Genomic DNA, 23468 nt, shown 5'->3' with positions numbered 1-23468 from the left:
ATATGTACTGCTGGCCTGTTCACGTATGCTCCTCACAGCTGGAGACCATCTCTGTCAGACTGGAGGAGGTCAAATGTGATGTGATCAACGCTATGTAAAGCCCAAATTGGACTTGCTGCGGAAAAGATACGAGGGGTCTGACAGGAGGAACTGAAGGTGAAGTCAGAGCGAAAAATGTGGCTCTTTGCGTTCACACATGCAGCTCCTCCTGATCTTCTTCGTTTTTCAGGAGATTTCTGCAAGTGTGAAAGTCCTATTGGTGTTTTTGCACAGGCACAAATCTCCTGAAAATGTCCAGAATATGTTTGAAGTGAGCTGAATGTGTGAAAGCAAATGGCCCCGAAATCCCCCTGAACCGGCCCACTAGTTCAATTTCTGCGTAAAGTTGAGATGTATCCATGTGTGAATGAAACAGTGTGCAGCAAATAATCAGGAAAATTCACCTCATGTGAGTGAGTAGGGCTGATTATGTTTAAATCATTTGACTGGTGAACTAAAGGTGAGATTTTTGCGCACGTAGTGAAACTGCTTCATACTCGTTCTGTTTGCAAGTATGTTTTTATCACTCGTTCGTTGATACTGTGAATATGTATTCAAAGGCGTTAACTGTTATCATAGCGTGGACGCTGTTTCTTCCTCAACCCTTTCCACATTCACCTTTCTACGTCACGTCTCGCCTCCCGTCCGACGGGGAAAGTCGACCACTTTGAGGCTCAGCTTTGAAAAGGCAACTCGGAAAGAAAGACTTCAAGGGAAGTTTGTCCTGACCTTTTCAGGAGTGGATATGAAAAAAGACTTTAACCTATCAGCACTTTCTGACTTCCACACGGGTCACGGGGTTTTTAAAGTATCCAATGTAAAGAAAAGTTGATATGATCAGAATTTTGGCAGCTAAATATGAGAATTTGTTGCTTTGGTATTCATGATTGTAAACTAAAAATCAAACAATTTTTAAAGAATATCTAAAATTATTTAAAAAAAAAAGGTATCTAAGGAGCTGCAATGTGTTACACAAATTAACAAAACAAGACAGAAAAGCAAATTATGAATAAATGCCAAATGTCTGAGTGAGTTAACATCGAGGACAGATAAGCCCAAAAGGTTGTAGATAGACAGCATGACACACACACACACACACACACACACAAGGCCAGAAACCTCCATATTCCCTGCAGTGTTATCTTATCAAAACCATGTAATGAATGTCTGAGAGAGGAGACATGGGGGGGGGGGGGGGGGGGGGGGGGGGGGGGCTGGGAGTCCCTTACTCGATTAAACATGAGAGATGACTGAACGATCTATGAGCTGGATATGTGTGTGTATGTCTCTCTGTCTATATGTGAACATGTGGGGATGTGAGTTACTTATAAATGTGTGTGTGTGTGTAAATACTGGGTGTGTGTGTCTGTGTTTTTCACACACAGAGGCACAATTATGGTTTTGTGTATGCCACTATATGTGTTAGTGTGTGTGTGTGTGTGTGTGTGTGTGTGTGTGTGTGTGTGTGTGTGTGTGTGTGTGTGCCAAACTGCCGGTTAAATGTTTCTCCTTGACTGGAGAGACCCTGAAGTCTGCCGCTACATCTGTTGCAGTAAAACAGACGCACAAACAGAAACACAAGCTGTGCATCATACACGAACACACATTCATCACCTCGCAAAAATATCGTTTTTTAAAGTCGGGAGAAAAAAAAAATCGGATTTGTAAATAAGAAATGAAAATATCCACAACTACGTTAAGACTATTGTAAACAGGCTCACGTATCACTGCATGCAAACGTGCAGAAAGATCTCTCAAATTCTCCCTTCCCCCTCTACCATTCTGAATTTAACATTCACTTAGACAGAACACACACACACACACACACACACACACACACACACACACACACACACACACACACACACACACACACACACACACACACACACACACACACACACACACACACACACACACACACACACACACACACACACACACACCAGGGATTGCAAATTTGGGTTTATAATCAGGGCTGCCCAAGAGTGATACAGTGGGGGGGGGGGAAGGACTTATGGGCACTGCTCCAACCTGATTGGTCAGAAAAGATCAGTTCAAAAAAAGACACGAGAGAAAATGATAGAAAAAGACACAAAGAGAAGACGGAGCAAAAACATTTCAAGTCATTAACAAACCATGAAGAATAAAAAAAAAGAAAGAAAACAGAGCCGCCTACAAATGAACTCAAGCCTTAAGTTAGCTCGTTTCTATTTTGTGAGGCGACGCCGGGTGCTGTCTATTACTCCTTTATGACCATGAGGGTTACTCAGTTCCCTACAATTCACTGACTCAGTCCTGTCCCGGGGGGGGGGGGGGGGGGGGGCATGTCTCAATCTGACAGTAAAGGTTAAAGTCTAAGTCTTGATCAAAGCCCTGATGTTGTCCAGCTTGTCATACAAGCTCGAGACGTCAGCATGCTGAATGTTTCTCTTGCTTTGTTTGGAAGCTGCATCTTTTGACAAGGTCCTTGAAACGTATGCATGTTCTCTCTCAGACAAGTTGGAGCAGAAATATGGTGAGTAGTCCAGCTGGTTTGAACTGACAGCAGGATAGAATCCAGCAGCGGCAGCAGCAGCAGCAGCAGCAGCAGTCGTATCTTTACACAGAAAAACACACCGGCTGACAGATAAGGCTTCATCACTTTTATCTGAGATGTCTGAGAACATGAATTCCTGACATCTTTATGGAAAAAATGAAACAGAGAGCAGAGTTTGAATGAGACGGCTGATGATGATATGAAGGCAACAACAAGGACTGTAAGGTTTACAGGCTGTGGCTCAGTGGAGGAGACGGTCGCCTCTCAAACAGAAGGCCGGGGGTTCGATCCCCAGCTACATGTACGATGTCTCGCTGGACAAGACACTTAACCCCAAGTTGTTCTTGCTGCTTCAGCGGTGGTGTCTGAATGGATTTACCCTCAGTGTGTGAATGTGTAGGTGTGAGACTTTTGTTGGAATAATTTATAAACTTATAGAAGAAATGTAACATAGGGGTATACACGTTTGACTTCCTACTACTCCTTTTCAGACACTCTTACTTTTGTCTTTTCTTTTGTTTATCTCATTTTTCATTCAGACTAGAAAAGCACAATACAAGCCCGTTTATCATTCACTCTTAAAGAGCTGCAGGAGAGAGATAGGTCAAGCGGTGTGTTGTGTTTATGTAATCCAGCGTGTTGTTTCTTTTTGTTCTACTTTGAATAACTTCCTCTGTACTTATCTTCACCTTTCTCATCCTGCTCCCTTTGACACGGTGTGCTAATTCAGCCCGCTGCTTTACTGCTTCAACATACACTGAAATAATGATTCTGTCTTTACCTGTGTGTGTGTGTGTGTGTGTGTGTGTGTGTGTGTGTGTGTGTGTGTGTGTGTGTCTGCTAACTGCAGCATTAAATAAACCTGAGAGCATCATAAATAACCCTGTGGGATTGATGCTAATGGGAGCACTTAGATTGACCAACACTTATACATACTTGCTGCTACGGCCATGCCTGCCAACCGGCTGCTATTAGGGCCATTTGAGGAGACGGGACATTATCCCGCACGCACGCACGCACGCACGCACGCACACACACACACACACACACACACACACACACACACACACACACACACACACACACACACACACACACACACACACACACACACACACACACACACACACACACACACACACACACACACACACACACACACACACACACACACACACACACACACACACACACACACACACACTGCACATTCTTACTGGAGCAAAGATCCTTTTCATGACTTCAGAGCGGCTCACACAGGTGCTCCAAAAAGTATAAGTAGTAGATGAAAGTTCCTCACAGGAGCTTTAATAAAATCAAAAGTGATGAGTATAAATCAGCATGATAATACTGTCTTCTTCTTCTTCTTCTTCTTCTTCACTTTTTTACACTGTTAACTTCATTTGTCCAATTACCTTTCATTCATGTTACCCTAATTCATGTCCTACATTAAGCACCACGGTAGGGAGTCATGAAGTCGTAACGTGGCGAGTCAAACTGGCAGCCAAATCTGTTCACAGTGCAGAGTTTTTAAAATCTAAATTTTCGATATTTGGCAGCAGAGATTCCATAATGAGTCAGGGCGATGATATATTACTTCAACATAGAGGTCTGCTTGGCTGAGTCATTTTGAGTAAACATCCCCACCTTGTGACCACGGGGAGATTACATTTCCTCTGTTGAATAGAATCTGCATGTGAAGCATTATTCCACATGTGTTGAAGAATATTATCCTGTTTGATTTAAATATAAATGTGTGCTCATTTTTAGTGTGATTTTGAAATGATTATCTGATTCATTTTGTGAATATTTCATCGTCCTGCTTTACAACTTTATTATAAACAGGTACTATAAAACGTAATTCAAATATTAGGTCTACAGGTGATTTCTTTTGGTTTGCAGATTCATACCTGACAGCCTCACCTACTCTCACATGACTTAAACTGATGGAGTCATTACATAAAAAAAAGCCCCCAGACTTAAGTTTGTAATTACTAAATAAGCCTGGGGCAGATTTCTCAGCTTCGAGCCAGACGGAGACACCTGTGCGAGACTCTTCTTGGGATTTGGTAGCATAAAGAAAAAGAGTAGAACTGAACTGATGGGTTTATTTATCATTCCTCCCACAGTCCAAAGACATGCTCCTTAGGTGCTGACTCTAAATGATCCATAGGTGTGAGTGTGGTTGGTTGTCTGTCTATAAATGTCAGCCCTGTGATTGATTGGCAAACAGTGCAGGGTGTAACCCCGCCTCTCGCCCAATAACAGCTGGGATCGGCTCCAGCCCCCCCCCGGCGACCCTGAACGGGAAAATACTCTACTCTGTGTACATTTCACAAACACAACGGCAAAGTATTTGTGCTGGAGTTTGTTTGCAATTTTGGTAATTAAGAAAGAAGAAAAACAATATCAGGTGCCCATCGGGTGTAAGTGTTGTCATCTACATCCTCCGCCGAAACTTCTTTAATCCTCTTTGGGTCTGACTGACCCAACGCAGACAATAACTTCAACTTAGACGTTATGACGTACACAAACTTCACCCCGCTTCAGGCGTTCCTTAAGTGACCTGACCGCGATCTGACCTCTCCCGCCTTTCATTTAAGAAAAAATTAAGATTTCAAAAAGTTTAAAGGAGCAAAATGAGAAATCCCCCATTAATTCAAACTTTAATTCATACTTTAAATATCACACAACATGTTTTTATAGTGACAAAAGGAGCTGCTGGATCCAATCAAAAAGTGTCTTTTACGATCTGGGAGGTGCTGGATACAAATGAAGCCCTGGTGACAACCCTCCTTCCACTTAAATCTAACTTATACTGTATGTAGGTGTTTACAACCTTTGTGATGTCAATACTGCTAAATGAATTGTAGAACATGCTAACAGAACTCAGGTATTAACCTGCTGCTGCTGCTGCTGATGACAATAAAGTGTGTAATGAAGTTCAGGACTGTTGGATGGTAGCTAAAGTCTCATTCAAAAGTCATCTCGTTCCTTTAACATGAGACGACTTCACATGTCTGTGTTTTGTTTTCATTTCTGAATCAAGTCGTAAAGAGACAGGTAGATGAGAGCAGCACTGTTACCATGTCTGAAGAGGTTTGTTAAATAAAAATCCAGGTGTTCCTGTCTCAGGAGCTTCACCAGGATGCTCTGATGCTAAAAAAATGACACAATGGTTTCAAATGTTACACAACTACACTGCGGCCCGTCTGGGTGACATCAGCGTTCGTCTGAAGTGTTTGAAGTGTTCAAACTCGACAAAGTGAAAATAAATGTAACCGGCAGAGTATGAACCACTCATTGAACACACGGGGGTATAAACAGACACACAGAGCTTAAAGGGGATAAAAAGGTTCATTAAGGAAAAATGAAAACTTTTATAAATGTAGAAGGTCACAGCAACACCATGAATACTGCATGTGATGGGGGGGGGGGGGGGGGGTTAGTGTTACATAAATCTTGTTGATATATTTCAGAAATCAGCAGCTGAAAGATGGATTGCAAATGGCAGAAGACACACACACACACACACACACACACACACACAATCACACACACACCTTAAAAATATTATCTTCGGCCCTCTCTCCTCCTTTAAATCCTCCAGGGTGTGTGTGATTGTGTGTGTGTGTGTGTGTGTGTGTGTGCGCACGTGTGTGTGTGACAGTGAACATCAATCAGAGAAGTAGTGGTGCCCAAAGCCCAGGCAGAAGTTGAAGATGATTCTACTATCAATCACCTTGGGTGTGTGTGTGTTAGTATGTGAGTGGTAGTTTGTGTGTGTTTGTGTGTATATGTGTGTGTGTGTGTGTATATGTGTGTGTGTGTGTGTGTGTGTGTGTGTGTGTGTGTGTGTGTGTGTGTTTGTGTATCCAGCATCTTAATCGCTTGCTCTGTTTCTCATTCTTTGTCTGGATCAATACCATGGTTTCAACACGAGACACAAAACACGATCAATCTCTCTCTTTGCTTTTCTCAAGCACACACACACACACACACACACACACACACACACACACACACACACACACACACACACACACACACACACACACACACACACACACACACACACACACACACACACACACACACACAAAGAAGATAATTGTTTTTTCTTTATTATTATTATTATCTTAATGAATGGGTTGACTGGAGTAGATGCTGTCTGCTCTCAGAGATCCTGAATCACTTGTTCCTAACATGGTCACAGCTTTTCCTTATATAAAAAAAAAACAGGATTGTCCTTCCCACCTTGTTTCTTTCAAACAGCTCCGTCTGGATCGCTTTGAGGTCGGTGTCCAGTGCAGAGGCGGACTGCCGGCGTTTCTTTGCCATTTGCTCCTCCAGGTCCTCGACCTGAGCCCTCAGCTTCTTGTTGTCCCTCTCCAGGGCAAGTTTCTCTGTTTCCAAACACTCCCTGCGCCCCCACTCTGCAGCGTTCTCCACCTGCAGCCTCTCCATCTGACGGAGAGACGCGGAGAGCAGAGAGGAAAAAGAAGCAGAGGACACTGAAATGAGCATCAACACATGTGGCAGCATGAAGGTCAAAGACGGAGCTGGATCCAAGTGGAGCTTCTCTTTTGGTAAACAGAGAAACTCCTTTTTAAAAATCTTTATGAAAACATTGAAAATCAAGTTCACTTCATCTAGTGTAGACACAAATCATTACAGCACAAATTCCTCACAATCAACCCTCACCTCACGGGCATGAGTTCTGAGTAGTGAGTGAAATAATTAGATCAGAGATACAGTCGAGGCAACCGAACTTAATTTGCTCAATAGATCTTTACTCTAAGAGAGTAAGGACTGAAGACAGGCCCGGGGAACTGACACTGCTTTTTCAAATGAAAATGAATTAGCTGAAGTTGATCAGCCTCCTGGGCACCTTCCTTTGAAGCTTCTCTTGCTGATCCCTCTGGTAGGAGACCCACAACTCTCTGGAGAAAATATACATTAACACCCGGCCTCGGGTGGTTTCAGGGTTTCAGAGGAAGAGCTGATAAAAGTTACTTTAAAGATGGTTTCCTAGCCTGCTGCCACTGAGGCCCTGCACAGTCAAAAGAAACGAATATCCAGAGAGATTTATGTTCAGATGAAAAGATGTCCTACATAAAAACATTCCTGTAAGATATCAAATAAGTGCAAAACATTTAGATTACAAACTATGAAACTTAACTCTCAAACCTGGTTATGAGTTTTAACACGCTGAACGGTTCTGTACTTTTCTAAAGAGTAATATCTTTACCTTCTCTTTGTGTTAAGAGTCTTAAAATGATATTTGTTATAAATTGGAGCTCTAAGATAAAGATTGATTTATCGAGGGTGAAGACGATCCTGAAGCAACCACTAGATGGCAGCATGTGCAGGATTTTAAAACGTAAGGATGGAGGACGCAAGAAATCTGAAAGATCTTTTCTGAAACATCGAATCAACAAAAATCTAAATGAAACATAAAAAATATCCAATACATTGACCAAATATAATATTGCAAAAAGAAAGTGTATTTCGGTTAGAGCTCATCCTCCTTTCCTTCATCCCACTCTTTCTCCCTCCATGCTGCTGTAAACTCGTCCACCCTCCTAACATCTTTCTGTTCTTCACTGTCCCCTCACCTCTGCTCGGAGTTCAGCTAGTTTCTTGTCCATGCTGGTCCGGGCTCCCAGTTCATCCTCCAAGTCTTCAGATATGCGGCCGAGTTCATCCTGGTGAATTTCCTTCAGCAGGTTCAGCTAGAAGAGATACGAGGAGGAGAAACGGGACAAAGGGTCAAAGGGCATGGTGATTCAGTTTGTTATTTAGTGTTAACGGTGGCACCACCACCATCAGTCAGTTTAAAACCATCCTTCTCCTTCCCCTGAGTTCAACACTGCAGCTACATAATGACAACTGAAAACAAAAGCTGGAGTACGGCTGATATCTTGTAGGTTTAATCCATACTGCATCTCAAATACTCAAACACTTTGTATGCAGTTATTCATGACCAATCAGATGAAGTCATATTTTAACAGGAAATCAAAGGTCAAACTTTAACTTACTCATAAAAATCCATCCTTTGAGTCTGCACTCTTTAAAGATTTACTTCTTTACATAGTTTGTTAAAGGCCGTACTGTTGAACAGAAACAACATGATGTTTCACTTTTTTTTTGTCTTTTATATCAGATTTTTTATATTATTTTCTATGTAACATGTCGTTTATCTAGAAGCCAAATATCCTCGGTCGCACAGTTAAGATCTGGTATTCTCCCTCTGGCCATTCAAGTCGGTCGATTCAAAGATATTCCAGAAGAGAACAGACTTTGTGAGATGTGTGAGTTGGACGAAGTGGAAACTGAGTCTCATTTTCTTTTCGCATTTTACAAAATATGAAGATTTAACAGAATTATTGTTTCATGAAATAGATCGGTCAAAAACAAGAAATATCGGCGTGGGCAGATGTGTAAAAACTGGAATGGCTGTTTAAGTTCGATGTGTTTAAGCTTGCTAATAATAAATAAAATAAAAGATAATTCGAGCACCCTTTAGCTGCTGGTTCACAGAGTCTAGTCCTGGAAGCAGGCAGCTGGACGCTCTCTCTCTCTCTTGTGTGTGTGGATAAGAATGACTCATCTCCTTTACCATCTTCTGTCATCTCTCTATGCTCTTATCTGATGATTGTATCTCTGCCTGTGTGTCACCTGCCTCCTCTCCACCTTCAGCACCTCCCCTCATCCTGCTTCTATCTGATCTCCTCTACCCACTTATCTTAAAAACAACCATCATCACCATCCACACAGCGCTCACATCCTCTGACCTATCCCCTTAAGTCTTCCTGTGGGGGTTTATCTGACTCTGTCATACACTGAGCCTTTCATGAGAAATGTGTTAGCTGGCTCGTTTTCCCTCCGTCTGTCTCCCCTCTCTGCAGGCCTGGACTGCCCCCGGGTGGTGTAACACTGCTAACACATTACAGGCCCGTGCCCTACACTATTTAACTGAAGTTATGTCAACAGAGCATTGAGGTAATGTGACGAGCTAATCTTCACAGATTCATTTCTGCAAAACAGATAGTGAAGAAGAGCATTGATGAGGAGGGAGAGAGAGACAATAAGAGGAAAGCTTTGATGTAAAATATTATTAAACTGTATCAAAGAACTACATACAGACTGTCTATTATACTACTGTACAAAATAAAACACCTCACTTTATTCTTCTGTATCCTGTTACAGCAAGATTCATTTGAATATAATGGGGTGATTTTTTTTAACCTATTAAAACAGGTTTAAGTTTCTCCGCCTCTAACTGACTAAATCAATTCACTAGAATGAACCCCCAGAATTAGAATACCTCTGTTGGCACAGTAACATTGAGGAAAAGGGATTAATAAAGTATGTTAAAAAAAAAAAAGACGCCTCCTGGTTGGATGATTGAAAATAAACCGAGTTTGCAGATCTGAACATTTTGTGTTTGTCAGTTAAACAGAGTCGCTCATTATCCTGCCTGATCGGTCCATGAGGTCTGTGAGTGAGCAGTAAACATTACAAAAAAGCTTAGCTTATATATTACATGTATATGTGGAGGAACATTTTCCTTTTTGTTTCCTCTTCTGGTGTGCTTGATAATATCACCATGCATTAACAACATTGTTGTTGTTAAATTGTTTAATGTTGCTTTCTATAAAAAACACTGAGCATTGCAAAAGGCATGTTGGGATGTTGTAGGTTGTTAGCGTTTTATCTGCTCCTGTCCTGGTTTCTCTCAGTCCATGATTACAAAGTTAGTCCTGCAGAGACGGTCTCAGAGACACAGGGACCGTGTGATCTATTCTTTGACACCTGGATTTCATTCTCTGATCAAAGTCAAATGATGAACATGATGTGAAGTTCTTAGTTATATGACCTTCAAAACAGAATTCAGTGACCATCAGACAACCAGAGATAGAGAACACGTCTGCCGTGTAATGTGCTTCTTTGGCTTCCTTGTATTATTACAAGAAAAGTACGGCAGGTCGTTTGTGTTGAATAAGTCTCCTCTAAGCTAAACAGCCACAATTTTATGTTTAAATCAAATAAAAAAAACACATTTCATATCTCTGAGAACAAACTAATTAAACCATCCAACAGAACCCAAGACCACCTGTTGATAAACCTAAACCATGTCCCCCCAACATTAAAGGTCTGCCTGTTATAGCAAACAGAACACGAAGCTACTCGGTAGTTTTGATTCATACGGAAATGTTTTAAATGGTTTCCTCTAAGTAACCGTCCTTAGATCAAATATTATTAGAACAGTTACAGCTGCTGTTTTTCTGAATGAGGCAGATACCAGAGTTGTAGTTTTTAGTCATAACCTGCGTACCTCAGCTCAAAGAGAAGACCTCCCTCTAAGTGGCTGCACGACGACGTCGATGGCTCACCTGTTTGAGGGCCTCTTGTTTGCTCTTGCTGAGCTCCTCGTATTTAAGTTTCCACTGACTGAGGTCGGCCTCCAGCCTCTCGATGCTTTTACTCAGTGCCAGCTTGTCTCTAGGGAAACCAAAAAACAACACGCAGATCAACACTCGATAATACGTTTCACTTTCTACGTTGGTTATTAACTGAGGTAAAAAAAAAAAAAAAAAATCACATCAAAAGTGATTTTTCACACTGTCATGAAATCAACAAAGAAATGTCAGCCGCCCTCACATGACGGACATATTTGTTGAGACTGAATGTTGTATGATGCACAAAAACAGGTCAAACATTTCCACAACAATGAGAAAGAGAAAGATGTTTGTTGTAAATTATTCACAACATTTGTTTTAAAGTACCTCACTGGTATGTCATTAATCGTAGGTAAATCCAATTTAATGACTCAGTGTTTACAGACAGTTAACACCTCAACATTTACTGTTAATATCCGTGCACAGTTATAGGTAGGTAGGGACTGTTGGTAGGTAGGAATAATCTATTTTCATACGGGCCCTTTCAGAAAAGTCACAGTTCAGTATGGAGTGTGGACTTTTCAGTAGACTGAACCTGGTCATTCAGTGGGCATGTTTTGGGTCCACCTCAGTAGACTGAACATTTCAGTATGGATACTAACTTCTGGGTTTTGTGCAGTATGGTTTGGAAGCACCCTTTCAGGAAATGAGTTGTATTTTAACACCCACAATGCCGTGCGAAAATGAGATGTAAGACGTCACTTCACCTGCGCCTCCAAATCAAAACAAACGAGGAGGGATGTGGCCGGTTCGAGTAAGGCGCCTTTCAAATGTTAAACTGTTTACATGCAATGTGAAGTTTGGTATTATTTACTGAGCCATCGTGAATATCACATCTGAGTTGGAGTGTCAGTAACATGAGGCGGGCTAACGACGCCACTTCCACACTGAATGAATCAGACGAAGTAGGAACACATATCGGCTTACTGAACAGTAGATCCTAACAGCATACGGCATAGAGAGAAGGGACCGTCTACTGTCAGTCGGAAGCTTTCCATCTGAGTGTAAACACACACCTGTCTAAGGTCTGTCCTAATTGCCTGTTTACAGTTTATACATATGTCTCCTACTCCACGTAGTTTTTTATCACTTCATGTATTTTTATTATTTATTTTGAAACATGTTACCTATGTCTTTTGCAGTCAATATTTTATACATTACATTTCATTGTATTGTATTGTATAAGATGATGTTACTTTTAAATACATATTCTCTTATATAACTTCACTAGGGCATTGATGAAGTGTACCTGAGAATTCCATTGCCAGTAACTGCTTCCCTGTAAGTGTTCATTATCATAAAACACATTAAGCTGGATCTATGCTACATCACCACAGACAGTCTTCTGGTTTCTATGATGTTCCTCTTACTCTCTCTCTTTCAGCAGGACTTTCTGGGACTCGTCCAGCCGAAGCTGCAGGGCGTTGAGTTTGCTGGAATCTTCCTCCACCATGCTGATGTCCTCCCACAGCTGCCTGCTGCGCTCCTGGCGGCTCGGACCCGAGGACGAGCGAGAGCCGGCCGAGTTAACACCGCCGCGACTTTCCCAGGCCTCAGGAGAGTCTCCTGAACCCAGGGCCGACTCTAGAGCTTCCAATTCCTGAGAGGGAGAGAGGGAAATCACAGGGATGTACTTTAGACGGGATCATTTCTGAAAGCCAAATATCTCAACAACAAAATCCAACTGAGCATAAAATATAAGCAGTACATGTTTTGGTGCAGCGTACTCGATAACATAGGTGAAAGAAATGATGGAAAAAACAATGAGAAGGTATTTAGAATTTAATAAACAGGAATTTTCCTTCAAGAGGACATATCATCCCCCTTTTCCACCTTTTCAAACAGTCCCCTGTGGTCTAAATGAAACATCTGTGCTGTGCTTTGGTCAAAATATAACATGAATCAAGCACCAGAGGAGGTTTGTGACCCTGTATAAACCAGCTCTCTCAGAACGCTCCGTTTTGGTGTGTGTGTCTCTTTAAATGCAATGAGCCCCCCCCCCGAGTTTTCCCCGTAGACATCACTCCTCTGTAGAGAGAATAAAAATGGCGGACCTGAGCAAAAGTTTTTTTACCAGGATCCCACTGTGACATCACAAAGAGAGCACATTTGAAACAGAGCATTTTTCTCTGTGTTGTGAGACTTATGCAGACCACAAACAAAGGATTGGATGGATTTTTCACATGTTGTGGGTCAGTAGAGACTCAGGTTACCAAAATAAATGTTCAAAATCAACGTCAAAGTGGATTTTTCAAAATGTGTCCCCTTTAAATCTTAATTAAAAGTACTGCGAGCTAGTCTCAGTTTGGTAGATGAAATGGTTTTGTAAACTAAATGAAGTGAATAAAAGAGACATCGACTCCATGTTGCAGAAAAATACTTTGAGAAACATTTGCCCTCCCAACAATCCATAACTCCTCTTGAAATGTCTGAAGGGCCCGGAAAATACAGAACTGTTCTGATTCCAAACAACCCACATTTCCTTCTTGGACTCTTGTGAAGCTGCATGGTTTTAAAGGATTTGTCTTCGGCTACAATATTTCACTCTGATATCCTCCCTGTATTCCACTCCACCCACTGTTACCCCGACAAGGTCACAAATCAAACTCCCTCATCCTGCAGATCATCATCCACGGCTCCTGCCAGCGAGCCGTCACAGCACAACCCTGGAACTAACGCATAGATTCTGGTGACTGGAGACTTTCACATCTTATTTCATTTTATGGCCGGAGCTGAAACGAGATTGGAAATGTTGAGCTATTTCTCCTCACAGTACAGTAAATCTGTCTGCTTTGGCACTGCAACAGTGAAAATCCAAATGTTTCCCCACCCTACATCATTCACAGCCTCTGCCAAACGCGAGGTCGGGGTCTCCCACAGGCACCATCACACTGTGTGGTGCTTTAAGAAAATCATCAAGCTGCCGCTAAGAGCATGTGATTGAAAAGTAGAACGGGACCGTCTGAGAGTATTTTATTTAATGCTGCATGTTTGAAATAAAGCAGAATGCAGCTTCTTTGTGCTGCACTGAGAGGAAAGTGACAGAGCCGCATACAAGCTACTTAATGCATTTCAACGTGCTTTCAGCGTATATTGTGCCGATATGATGAAGAATAACGCTTAGCGTTTACAGCGTGGCAGGAGTTCTGTGAGGCTTTACTCTGGTACAATCCGGCTCCGAGCTAAATGCTCAGAGCAGCATGCTAGCACACCCGTAAGGAAGTGTGTCGATGGAGGAGAAGCAATGGGAAAAGTCAGGGATGAGGAAGAAGATAGACCTGCACACAAAAAGTTTGAATCCATCACAATGTTTCAACCAGAGATCTTCTTCAGGTGATAATTATTAAAGAAAGGACGGGGGAAAAACAATCAGAGATAACCAAAGCAATGACGATTACATATATATTTTATATAATTCTAATTATAGAAATGGTTAATTAACTTTAACTTGTATAACGCTTTTCTAGTCTTCTGACTACTCAAAGCGCTTTTACACTGCAGGTCACACCTACACATTCACACACTGATGGTAGAGGTTTCTATGTGAAGTGACCTTCAGAAGTAACTAAAACATTCATACACATTCATACAGCGCAGACGAAGCAGCGGGAGCAATTTAGGTGTCTTGCCCAAGAACACATTGGTGCATATGTGGCTGCAGGAGCTGGGGATCGAACCACCAACCTTCCAGTTGAGAGACGACCGACTCTACTAACTGAGCCACAGCTGCCCCATGATATGAATTATGAATGTATTATTTGATTCGTCTTTGGTATTAACTGTTCTTTCTAGAACACATTCTAGTTTCTATAATAATAAAACATGTTGCAGTGGTTAAACTGTCTATTAGGACAAGTTGGGATTTCCTGAAGTTTCAAAAGCACCATCTGTTAGGGGCTCATACAAGCGTCTCCGACACTCCCCGAAGCCTTAATGACACTCCACATGTGAGCTAAGACGAGAGCATGGTTTAAATGTCGTAGAGGAGGCCGCTGGTTTAGCTCGGCCCTACAGTATGTAGAGAGGCTACAGTTCTCTGCAGGATCGCCTCCCTAATCCAGTCCCCGATCTCATCTTGATTTGCATTCATATGAGTCAAGTGGGGCCGATGTGCCCAGCAAAATCTATCTCAAGATAAAAAAAGATGAAAAAAATAAAGATTACAGCCAGTGGTTTATTGAAGTGCACAGCTGGACTGGGCTGCAGAAAACCCCCTCACCCCCTCAACACAGCCCTCTCTATTTCAGACATTAACTGAATCATGAGACGATGGAGGGTGCACAGCTCTTGGGATGAAGTGCTGTGTCGCTGATGGAGGGGCTAACCGGCTTAAAGGAACGGTGGTCTGCTGTCTGGCTGACAAACTGAGAGGTGGACTAACAATCTGGATGTTTCTCCAGACTTCAAAAAACAGTGAAATGGTAAATGGACTAGACTTTTATAGGGCTTTTCTAATCTTCTGACTAATCAATGCAATTTTACACCACATATCACATCCACCCATTTACACCACTTTCACAGTGATGGCAGAGGGTGCTATGTAAAGTACCCATCAGTATCAACCGATCAGTTCAGTGTCTTAAACATGCAAAGAGCTGTGATCAAACCAGCAGCCTTCTGATCCTGACTGTACCACTGAGCCACAGCTAGTACTGTTCATTCTTGAACTTTTCAGGTTAAGACTACAGGACTAAAATGGACAGTGAAAGCTCACTCCTTCTCTCGCAGAGTGGATAATTATGTAAGAGTAATTACATTATTTGCTTTTAACATGTTCTGCAAACCCTCAACAAGCCTAATCAAACTTTCTAGCCGTACAAATATCACTCTGAAATTCCATTTATTATCTTGTACAAAATCATCAAATCCAAAAATGCATTTAGGTTAACATGCAAACATCCAGACAAACCGCTGACTGAGAAAAAGCACAACAATCATTTATGTGAAAGCTTCACATGAATGACCATGAAAACGGAGCTCCGAGGCTCATACTGCCATTACAGGTAATGCCCAACAGAGGGCCACGGTGTGTAACAGATGTCAGTCAGACGGACCATCCCGTGCCACATGTGGAAGCACTCAAGAGTGTGAGAGAGAACCAGAACAATGGAGAGAGACAGGAAATGAGCCTCTGCTGTGTTTGAGTTACAAGTTCACCGTCCTTTCACGACCACAACTTGCTGCACCCACTTACACACGCATCATCGCGCTTCACTGGGACTGCACTACACCCCTCACCGTGTGTTCACGCGTTTGAATGTATAATGTGTGGATTTGCGTGTGTTACCATGGAAACTCCGCCTGGAGCTGGCTGAAGGTCAAGTCTGATGATTCTGCAGTGACAGGGATCTTGATGTACTGCTGCTGGGACATGGACACCTTCATTATGAGGTTACGGCTTATTCACACATATTTACATCCAAGGGCGGTTCTAGGCAGGGGCCAACAGGGGCCAACAGGGGCCAACAGGGGCCAGTGCCCCTGTAACACTGAGCTTGGTCCCCCCTTTGGCCACACCTTTCAAAAGGAAGAGCCCACCAAATAACACATACACAGTATTTTATGTTGTGGTATTTAATGATGTGCGCTATTATTTGGCATAAAATATATATATTTATTTTTTAAAGCGATCATCTTTGTCTATTTTTCACCTGGGTTTAATGTTCCCCCTCTGAACAAAACAACTGGCCCCCGTTTGGCCCCCTCAGTGAAAGTGGTCTAGAAGCGCCACTGTTGACATCATAGTGCGGTTCTGTGTGTGCTCGTAGCACGGACCCACCACTGCTGTAACCAAACACTGGAAGCCCAGTTAGTAAGAGGAAAAGAGAGGAGGTCAAAGCTGTCTTATCATATCAGAGTTCTTCTGTTAGCATGACTGAAACTCCTCCTGCTGACCTGCTGCTACTTCTGCTGCTAATATCCTACTGCATCATCACTACTAATGTGATTACATTGTTTTGATATTTTTTTTTTCATCAAACCAAGGAGTTTTTCTCATTTAAGACAAAAAAAAACAAAATTGTTGAACAAGTAAGAGGGCCCTAGCGCTGTCAATATGATGCCTGTAAACATGTTCTACTTAAAGGCTAAGGGGAAATGTCACTAAGGCACTCTGTCTGTACACTGTATAAATCTGTAGGCAGAACACAGTCAAGGTTGAAACTGAAAAATCCAGGTTTTTTGGGAGGGTTTTTTTGGGGGGGCGTCACCACAAAAAAATCAAGGGGAACGTGTCCTTTTGGCCCAAGTAGAAATCGGGCTCTTGCTAGCGGACAGGCCCTCACCATCTGTTGAGAGGACAAGTCAAGAACTCATCTGGGGGAAGGACGGTGATCTAAAGTGACTCCAGAGCTTCTGCTACACAATTTAAATGCCCTTCTAAGGAACTCCCTGATCATATTCATGACACTTGTGTGGTAATATTTTGTTGTGTTCACCGTTAGCAGTTGCATTGACGTTTCAGAATTAAGACCTCAAACATTACAGGGTTGTGTTTTATTTAAGGAAAAGTCATGACACTGTTGGTTGTGTTGTGGGGCTGAACTTCTCTTTTTCGTACATCTCATCTCTTATTTTTCAATATTAAATTGACTAAATGGGCTTAAAGAGAATAAACGTCTGAAGTTATCTTAGTGGTTTATTGTGTGTTGGTATGATCCAAGCTGAGTGAAGCAGTGTGTCAGGTGTGTGTGTGTGTAGAGAGGGTTTATGATGCTCTGTATAGGACCGCCTGACAGAGAAGAAGTACTGCAGCATTATAAAGCCCTCAGGGATAAGAAATGGTGGAACTGTGTGTGTGTGTGTGTGTGTGTGTGTGTGTGTGTGTGTGTGTGTGTGTGTGTGTGTTACTGCGTACCCGCACCGTATTTCCTAAATAGGACAATCACCAAACACACACAAACACTTTTGGTGAGCGAGCTGGAGAACAGCAGCTACTCTGGCCTACATTCATGAGGCGTGGGTCACATTGTCCTTTCACCAGCAGAGAACACGGACACATAGAGACCAGGAAGGCGCTTCAGCAGATTCATGTTAACACGGTGGCAGAGGCAAAAAGAGGAGTCCAATCGCTAACACACAAACAGAATGCAACCTCAAAACACACCCAGAACTTCCACCGGATTATCGAAACTGACCGATTTGTCAACAACATTTTAAATATTTCTTTTGTCAATCAAATGTCAGATGAAATGCTTTTCATCAACTTGTAGATTAAAGATTGGATCTTAAATTGTTTTTTTTTCTCCAACTAACAGTCCATCACTTAGAGGTAAAATATAATTTATTAATCCGTCTGTATTAGTCTGTGGGCAAAAAAATCCCAAATCCCTTTAACCACAGCCCGACCGATTAATCGGCTAACCGATAATACCGGCCAATATTGATATCCAGTGACTATCAGTATCAGATATTTTATCACAGATATGCGTTGATGTCACTAGATTTACAGACCAATCAACCAGCATTTCATTTGAGTTTCACTGTATTAAACCAGCAGTTCTCTTTCACCAGCAGAGGGCGCTATATGGATTACAACAAGCATCATCACTCACCGGATTGTCGGGCGGTGATGCACGTTCATGCACGGTTACTTTCCAGTTGCGCGACCATCTTGTCTTCATTACACTGTTTATCTTTTCCACAAGTGTTGTCATGCCCCATATTATGTATTACTCTGCATGAAGTAAAAACGGTTGAGTTATGCCAATCAAGATATGAACTATTCAGACCATTTTTTGAACTAACATGTTTGTTTTTAAACCTCTTGATTTAGGCAGAGTGGCATCTTGAGCTAAATCCTGGATCAGCGTGCAGAACTGCTCGTCATGACAAAGACTTGAGAGAAAGTTGTGGACCGACTGAAGGACAAACACACAGACTGATGTTTCCATTTCGAAGCCAAAGTCACAAAGTGGCCTGAGAGACCAGGATGTAATAATATGTAAAGCTGTAGATCATGTTAGTTTTGTTTTTCTGTTCCTCACATGACACCAGAGGATCTAAACACTCACCTGTTGTTGAGCCATCTTTTGTCTGTCCAAGTCCACATCCCGAACCGGTTCTGGCTCTGGAGACCCCGGGGGCCCCTCCCCTACCCTGTCCAGTTTGGTCTCGGTGATGACCTGCGAGGAGGAGGAGGAAGCGGGGGAGGACGGGGGGATCGATGGGGAGGAGAAGGAGGACGGGTGTGCCGGGGAGGAGGATGGAGAGGTGGCAGACGGAGGAGGAGGAGCCGTTTGGTCATCGCGGAGGCGCAGGGTCTCCTGCCGTAGGGTCTCGTTCTCTGAGGCTAGCTCTTGCCGCTCCCGCCGAACGCTGGTCAGCTCCTTGGTGATGGTGTCCAGCCGCTGCCTCAGCTGACGTACCTCATCACGAGCACGATTACGCTCCGCACGAACCTGGAAAGTGACAAAATTAGGCGATGTCTGCAAAACATGGGCTCAAATGTTTAAATGCAGATATTCATCATTATAGAAGTCAGGAGTTATCCATCTGTGTGCACAAAAAGACGAGAGACATTAAGTAGGCAGCCCACCTTGCTCCACTTCTCTCTCCAGTTGGCCGTGCAGTCCGACCACCACCTCATGGTCTTCTCCATCTGAGTGGCTCTGGCTCGAGCCTCCTCCAGCTCCCTGAGCCTCAGCTCCTCCCTGCTCTCCCAGTCGGCCCCGGCTCCCTCACACATGGCCCCCAAGGAACCCAGCCCGAGGCTTCCCAGGCCAGGGGACAGCAGCAGCGGGGGGCTGGAGCTGGGGGTTCCTCCAGTGGGGCTGGGGGTGTGGGTAAAGCTGTCCGGAGAGCGGATCCCCCTGTCGGAGCCCAGGCCGAGGCTGCACAGTATGTCCCCTCTGGTCGACTTCCCGCCTTCTGACAGGTGGGGGCTTGGGGTGTGGTTCATGATGGAGGCAGTTGGTGTGGGTGAGGACAGTGAAGAGGATGATGGGAGGTTGAGGGCAGTAGATGGCGGCGATATTCAGGAAAAAATCATCCTCAGCAGCCAAAAAAATCAGCCTGAAGACAGAAAGACAGAAACAAAAGTCACTCAGCTTGCAGGAGAAAATAAAACCTGCGTGTGCATCTGTTGCCCTCGTGTGCAGAGAGGACGAATTAAACAATTCAACGTTGATCAAAAAAATAAATAATCTAATTTATGAATACAAACACATTCGGAGGAAATCAATGACAGACACACTGCCGTTGGGGAGGAAAAGTCCTCGTCTGCTTTCGAAAACGTTTCACTCCAAAGAGAAGCCGGACAGCTGGCACACAGGACCGAGACTGAAACGACTTCTGCTGCTTCAAAATATCAGCTCCAAGCTAAACAAGAACAAATGGGCACAAGAAAACAGAGAGAGAAAAGCAGTAACACACTCAGACACTTAGTATCTGACAAATGTCTGAGGATCTAATTGAAACATGAACAAAGCTAACTCCAGCCGGCCTCCCAAAGGGAAAGCTAGGACTGAAAGAAAATCCGATCTGTGTCTCTCAGCAAGGCGCTCTCATCAGTCATTCTCTCCGTCTTCCCCGGGTTTCCACTAAAACCTCTTTGACTCCAGGCAAAAGTTGTGCAAGGATCTCCTTCTTGATCCTCAGTTCTGTTTAAATCATTTCCCCCTCTCAGTTCTCTCCCTCCTACAGAAACCTACAGAGACTTAAAGCAACACACAGACGCCTGAGAACTCGACAACACAGCGGACATCGGGCGGACTCTGTGGTGCAAGACAAACTCCTTTATCATCAACGTTAGGTCTGAACTGTCAAAACGACTTTCAATTATGGCATTATCTGTTTTGTAGTATTCATGGCGTGGTCACCATCTTTTTCATATTCTCAAATCATTTGCAAAATACACAGTGTCTTTAATTGTCTTTGGTGTTTCTTCATGATAGACTGTATATAAACATGGACGACGTTTCAGTGACATCACCCATTCATTTCTGAAGGGCTGTTTAGAAAGCCCATCCATTTCAGTCAACCTAACGACAGGCAAAGAGCTGGCCACGCCCCTAATTATACACAACTCGTATCCTTCATAAGATCAAAACATGTGAGGTATAAAACCCGGTTTAGTGTGTGCTGATAGTTTATGAGACTTCCAAGTTTTTTGTAGACAGCCTCAAGTGGACATTCAAAGAACTGCAGGTTTTTTGCACTTCTGCATTTCATTTTTCAACACTGGAGGTTGAAGCCTTATCTTGATAAAAACACATTAGCGCGGTTAGGACTGAATTCCCCGTCAGATATCTGTGGATGAGTGCTGATCTTATCACCACTGCCTGTGCCAGGTTTAGGTTGAAAAATGCTTTTGAGAAAATGCCATCTCGGGATGTGGTCAGAGTTAAACCGCAAAATCTAGACCAAGAAAAGCTCTGCTTATTCCCTCTTCCCTTCCCCCTGTTGCCTCCTCGCTTCCCTCCAGAGGAGGCAGAGGAAGGTCCCGAGGAGCTATGGGAACAACTCCCAAGGAAGCAGGAGAAAGGGAAAGGAAATGAAGCAGCTTTAGATTTGCAGCTTTTGGCATAGTGGAGGCTTAAACTATGAAAAATGTCCAAGCGCTCAAACTGTCAGTGTTGGGCAGTGACATGTTATCAGTGTCAAAACAAGATAGCAGCAATTTCTCCCAGTTATTCTATTCCCCCGAGACGAGAGTGAGAAAGGTCGAAAAACTGAGTTTTCATCGTCTCATCTTTAAATCCCAACCAATCAGTCCTTTTCTAGATGTAATCACTGCAGCCCACTCTGTCACATCATGTAATGACTTCATGCTGTTTTATGGACGTACAGTATCATGTTCAGTACCCGCGGACATAAAAGGAGTTCAGGTCGATAACATAGCTTCAGAAATCTTTTTTAACTTGGTTAGAATTTTGAATTGTTAATGAATTTTCATGAAAATGCTTTAGGCAAAAACACACCCAATAAAAATGGCATTTCCATGCAGAGGTGAGTTATATTGGCTTGTTACCAACACATCTTTAACAGCTTCTAAAAGTCACATTAAAAAAAAAAAAATTAAGTGCCACCTAGAGAGGTATAAATGTCATGTTTTAGTAAAACTGAGAGAACAGGTCACAGATCTTTAAAAAGAGGTCTGTGGTCTGTGAATTGAGGCAACATGACATCATGAGTGTACATTCTTTTTGTGTTATTCTTTGGGATTTTGGGGCCTTTATCTAGAGATAGGACAGTGGATGGAGTCAGAAATTGGACCACGGCCTCTGTATACGGGCACGCACTAACCACTAAGCCACCGGCTCCCCATCATGTATAGCCCCGTTTCCACCAAGCGGTTTTTTTTCACGGTACGGCACGCATTTTGTGGCGTTTCCACTATCAAACGTCGGCAAAGGTCCCCAGATTACCGTCCCGTACCGTCCTACTTTTTGCTACCCTTCTGTTGGGGTGCCAAATCTACCGATCCGACCCTAAAAGGTGGAGCTAAACACTGCGGTCCGTTGATTGGTCGAAAGAATCGTCACTTCCCGTGCGACAGCGGTAATAAAGGACGGCTGTATTTATCCTCACAGCCTCGTCTGAAACAAAGCTTCATTGCGTTTTGTAACAAAGAACCACAAGCCAACGAGAAAACAGGATCAGGCTTTACCGAACCAGACTGTACTGATCCATACGGGACAGCTCGGTGGAAACGGGGCTTATGTAATTCAAACCACAGAAAAGGCTGTCAGGGATGCTGCATTAACTCAGTTAGAGCAGGAGCACCATGTACAGATGCTACAGTCCTTTAATGCACTGGTCGCCAGTTTGACTCCATCTGGTGCATGTGCTCCCCTAGTGTCTCTCTCAAGCTGTCCTCTTAAAAACAACACATATTTAAAATGAAGAAAGACAAAAGAAAAGGCTGTCAGGAGCTGATGGAGAGGGGGGTGTCATAATAGATGATTTTGGAGGTTCAGTACAAGATCACAGTCATAAAGCACGTGATGAAAAGCAGCCTGAAGTCATCGTAGTGACAGATCATGCTTATAAAGAGGAGACGCCTGCCCAGCTACGAGACAGAGAGCTACAGAAACAGACTGTGGATGAGTCATGAATGGATCCAATCAGCGATTGTAATTGAGGGCAGCCGTGATCAGAATATCACGTCAGTCTGATGCTGCGTTTAGGGACACGATCGGTCTGCTCAGTCCAGCTCACCAGACTCAAACATTTCCTGAATGAAGGCCAGTAAAGCATCCTCATACAAGCTCAGACAGGCACACATTCTTTCTAAAGAGAACACTGTATTCAGAAATCTCCATATTTTTAAAGGAGCAATATGTAACTCTGACACCTCGTGTTTCAAATGGGTACTGCAGTCTAAAGTCATAACATTGAAGAGAGCAATCTCCACCTGCCCGGAGGAGGGCAATGCGAGGCAAATTTATTTATAACGCACCTTTCAGACACCAAGGAAGTCAAAG

At 43.1% G+C, this 23468-nt stretch overlaps 2 protein-coding genes across 2 annotated transcripts in view; both read right to left on the bottom strand.

Annotated features, from left to right (window-relative positions):
- LOC132973014 (hepatoma-derived growth factor-related protein 3-like) overlaps positions 1–23468 on the bottom strand; it is a 210786-nt gene that overhangs the window by 123514 nt on the left and 63804 nt on the right. The window lies entirely within an intron of this gene.
- The window catches only part of ccdc102a (coiled-coil domain containing 102A), a 66841-nt gene that overhangs the window by 13041 nt on the left and 30332 nt on the right, over positions 1–23468 (bottom strand). Inside the window, exons 2-7 of the mRNA XM_061028793.1 lie at positions 19580–20055; positions 19056–19442; positions 12414–12643; positions 10978–11086; positions 8197–8313; positions 6836–7045 (exon numbers count right to left, since the gene is read on the bottom strand). Coding sequence (XP_060884776.1) covers positions 6836–7045; positions 8197–8313; positions 10978–11086; positions 12414–12643; positions 19056–19442; positions 19580–19942 — 1416 coding nt within the window. The 5' untranslated portion in view covers positions 19943–20055. The remainder of the gene's footprint in view (positions 1–6835; positions 7046–8196; positions 8314–10977; positions 11087–12413; positions 12644–19055; positions 19443–19579; positions 20056–23468) is intronic.

This window comes from Labrus mixtus, chromosome 1 (assembly GCF_963584025.1).
Source record: "Labrus mixtus chromosome 1, fLabMix1.1, whole genome shotgun sequence".
In the NCBI taxonomy this organism is placed as follows: domain Eukaryota; kingdom Metazoa; phylum Chordata; class Actinopteri; order Labriformes; family Labridae; genus Labrus; species Labrus mixtus.
Note: the sequence above shows the minus strand (reverse complement) of the source record. Positions and strands in the feature narration are given on the sequence as shown.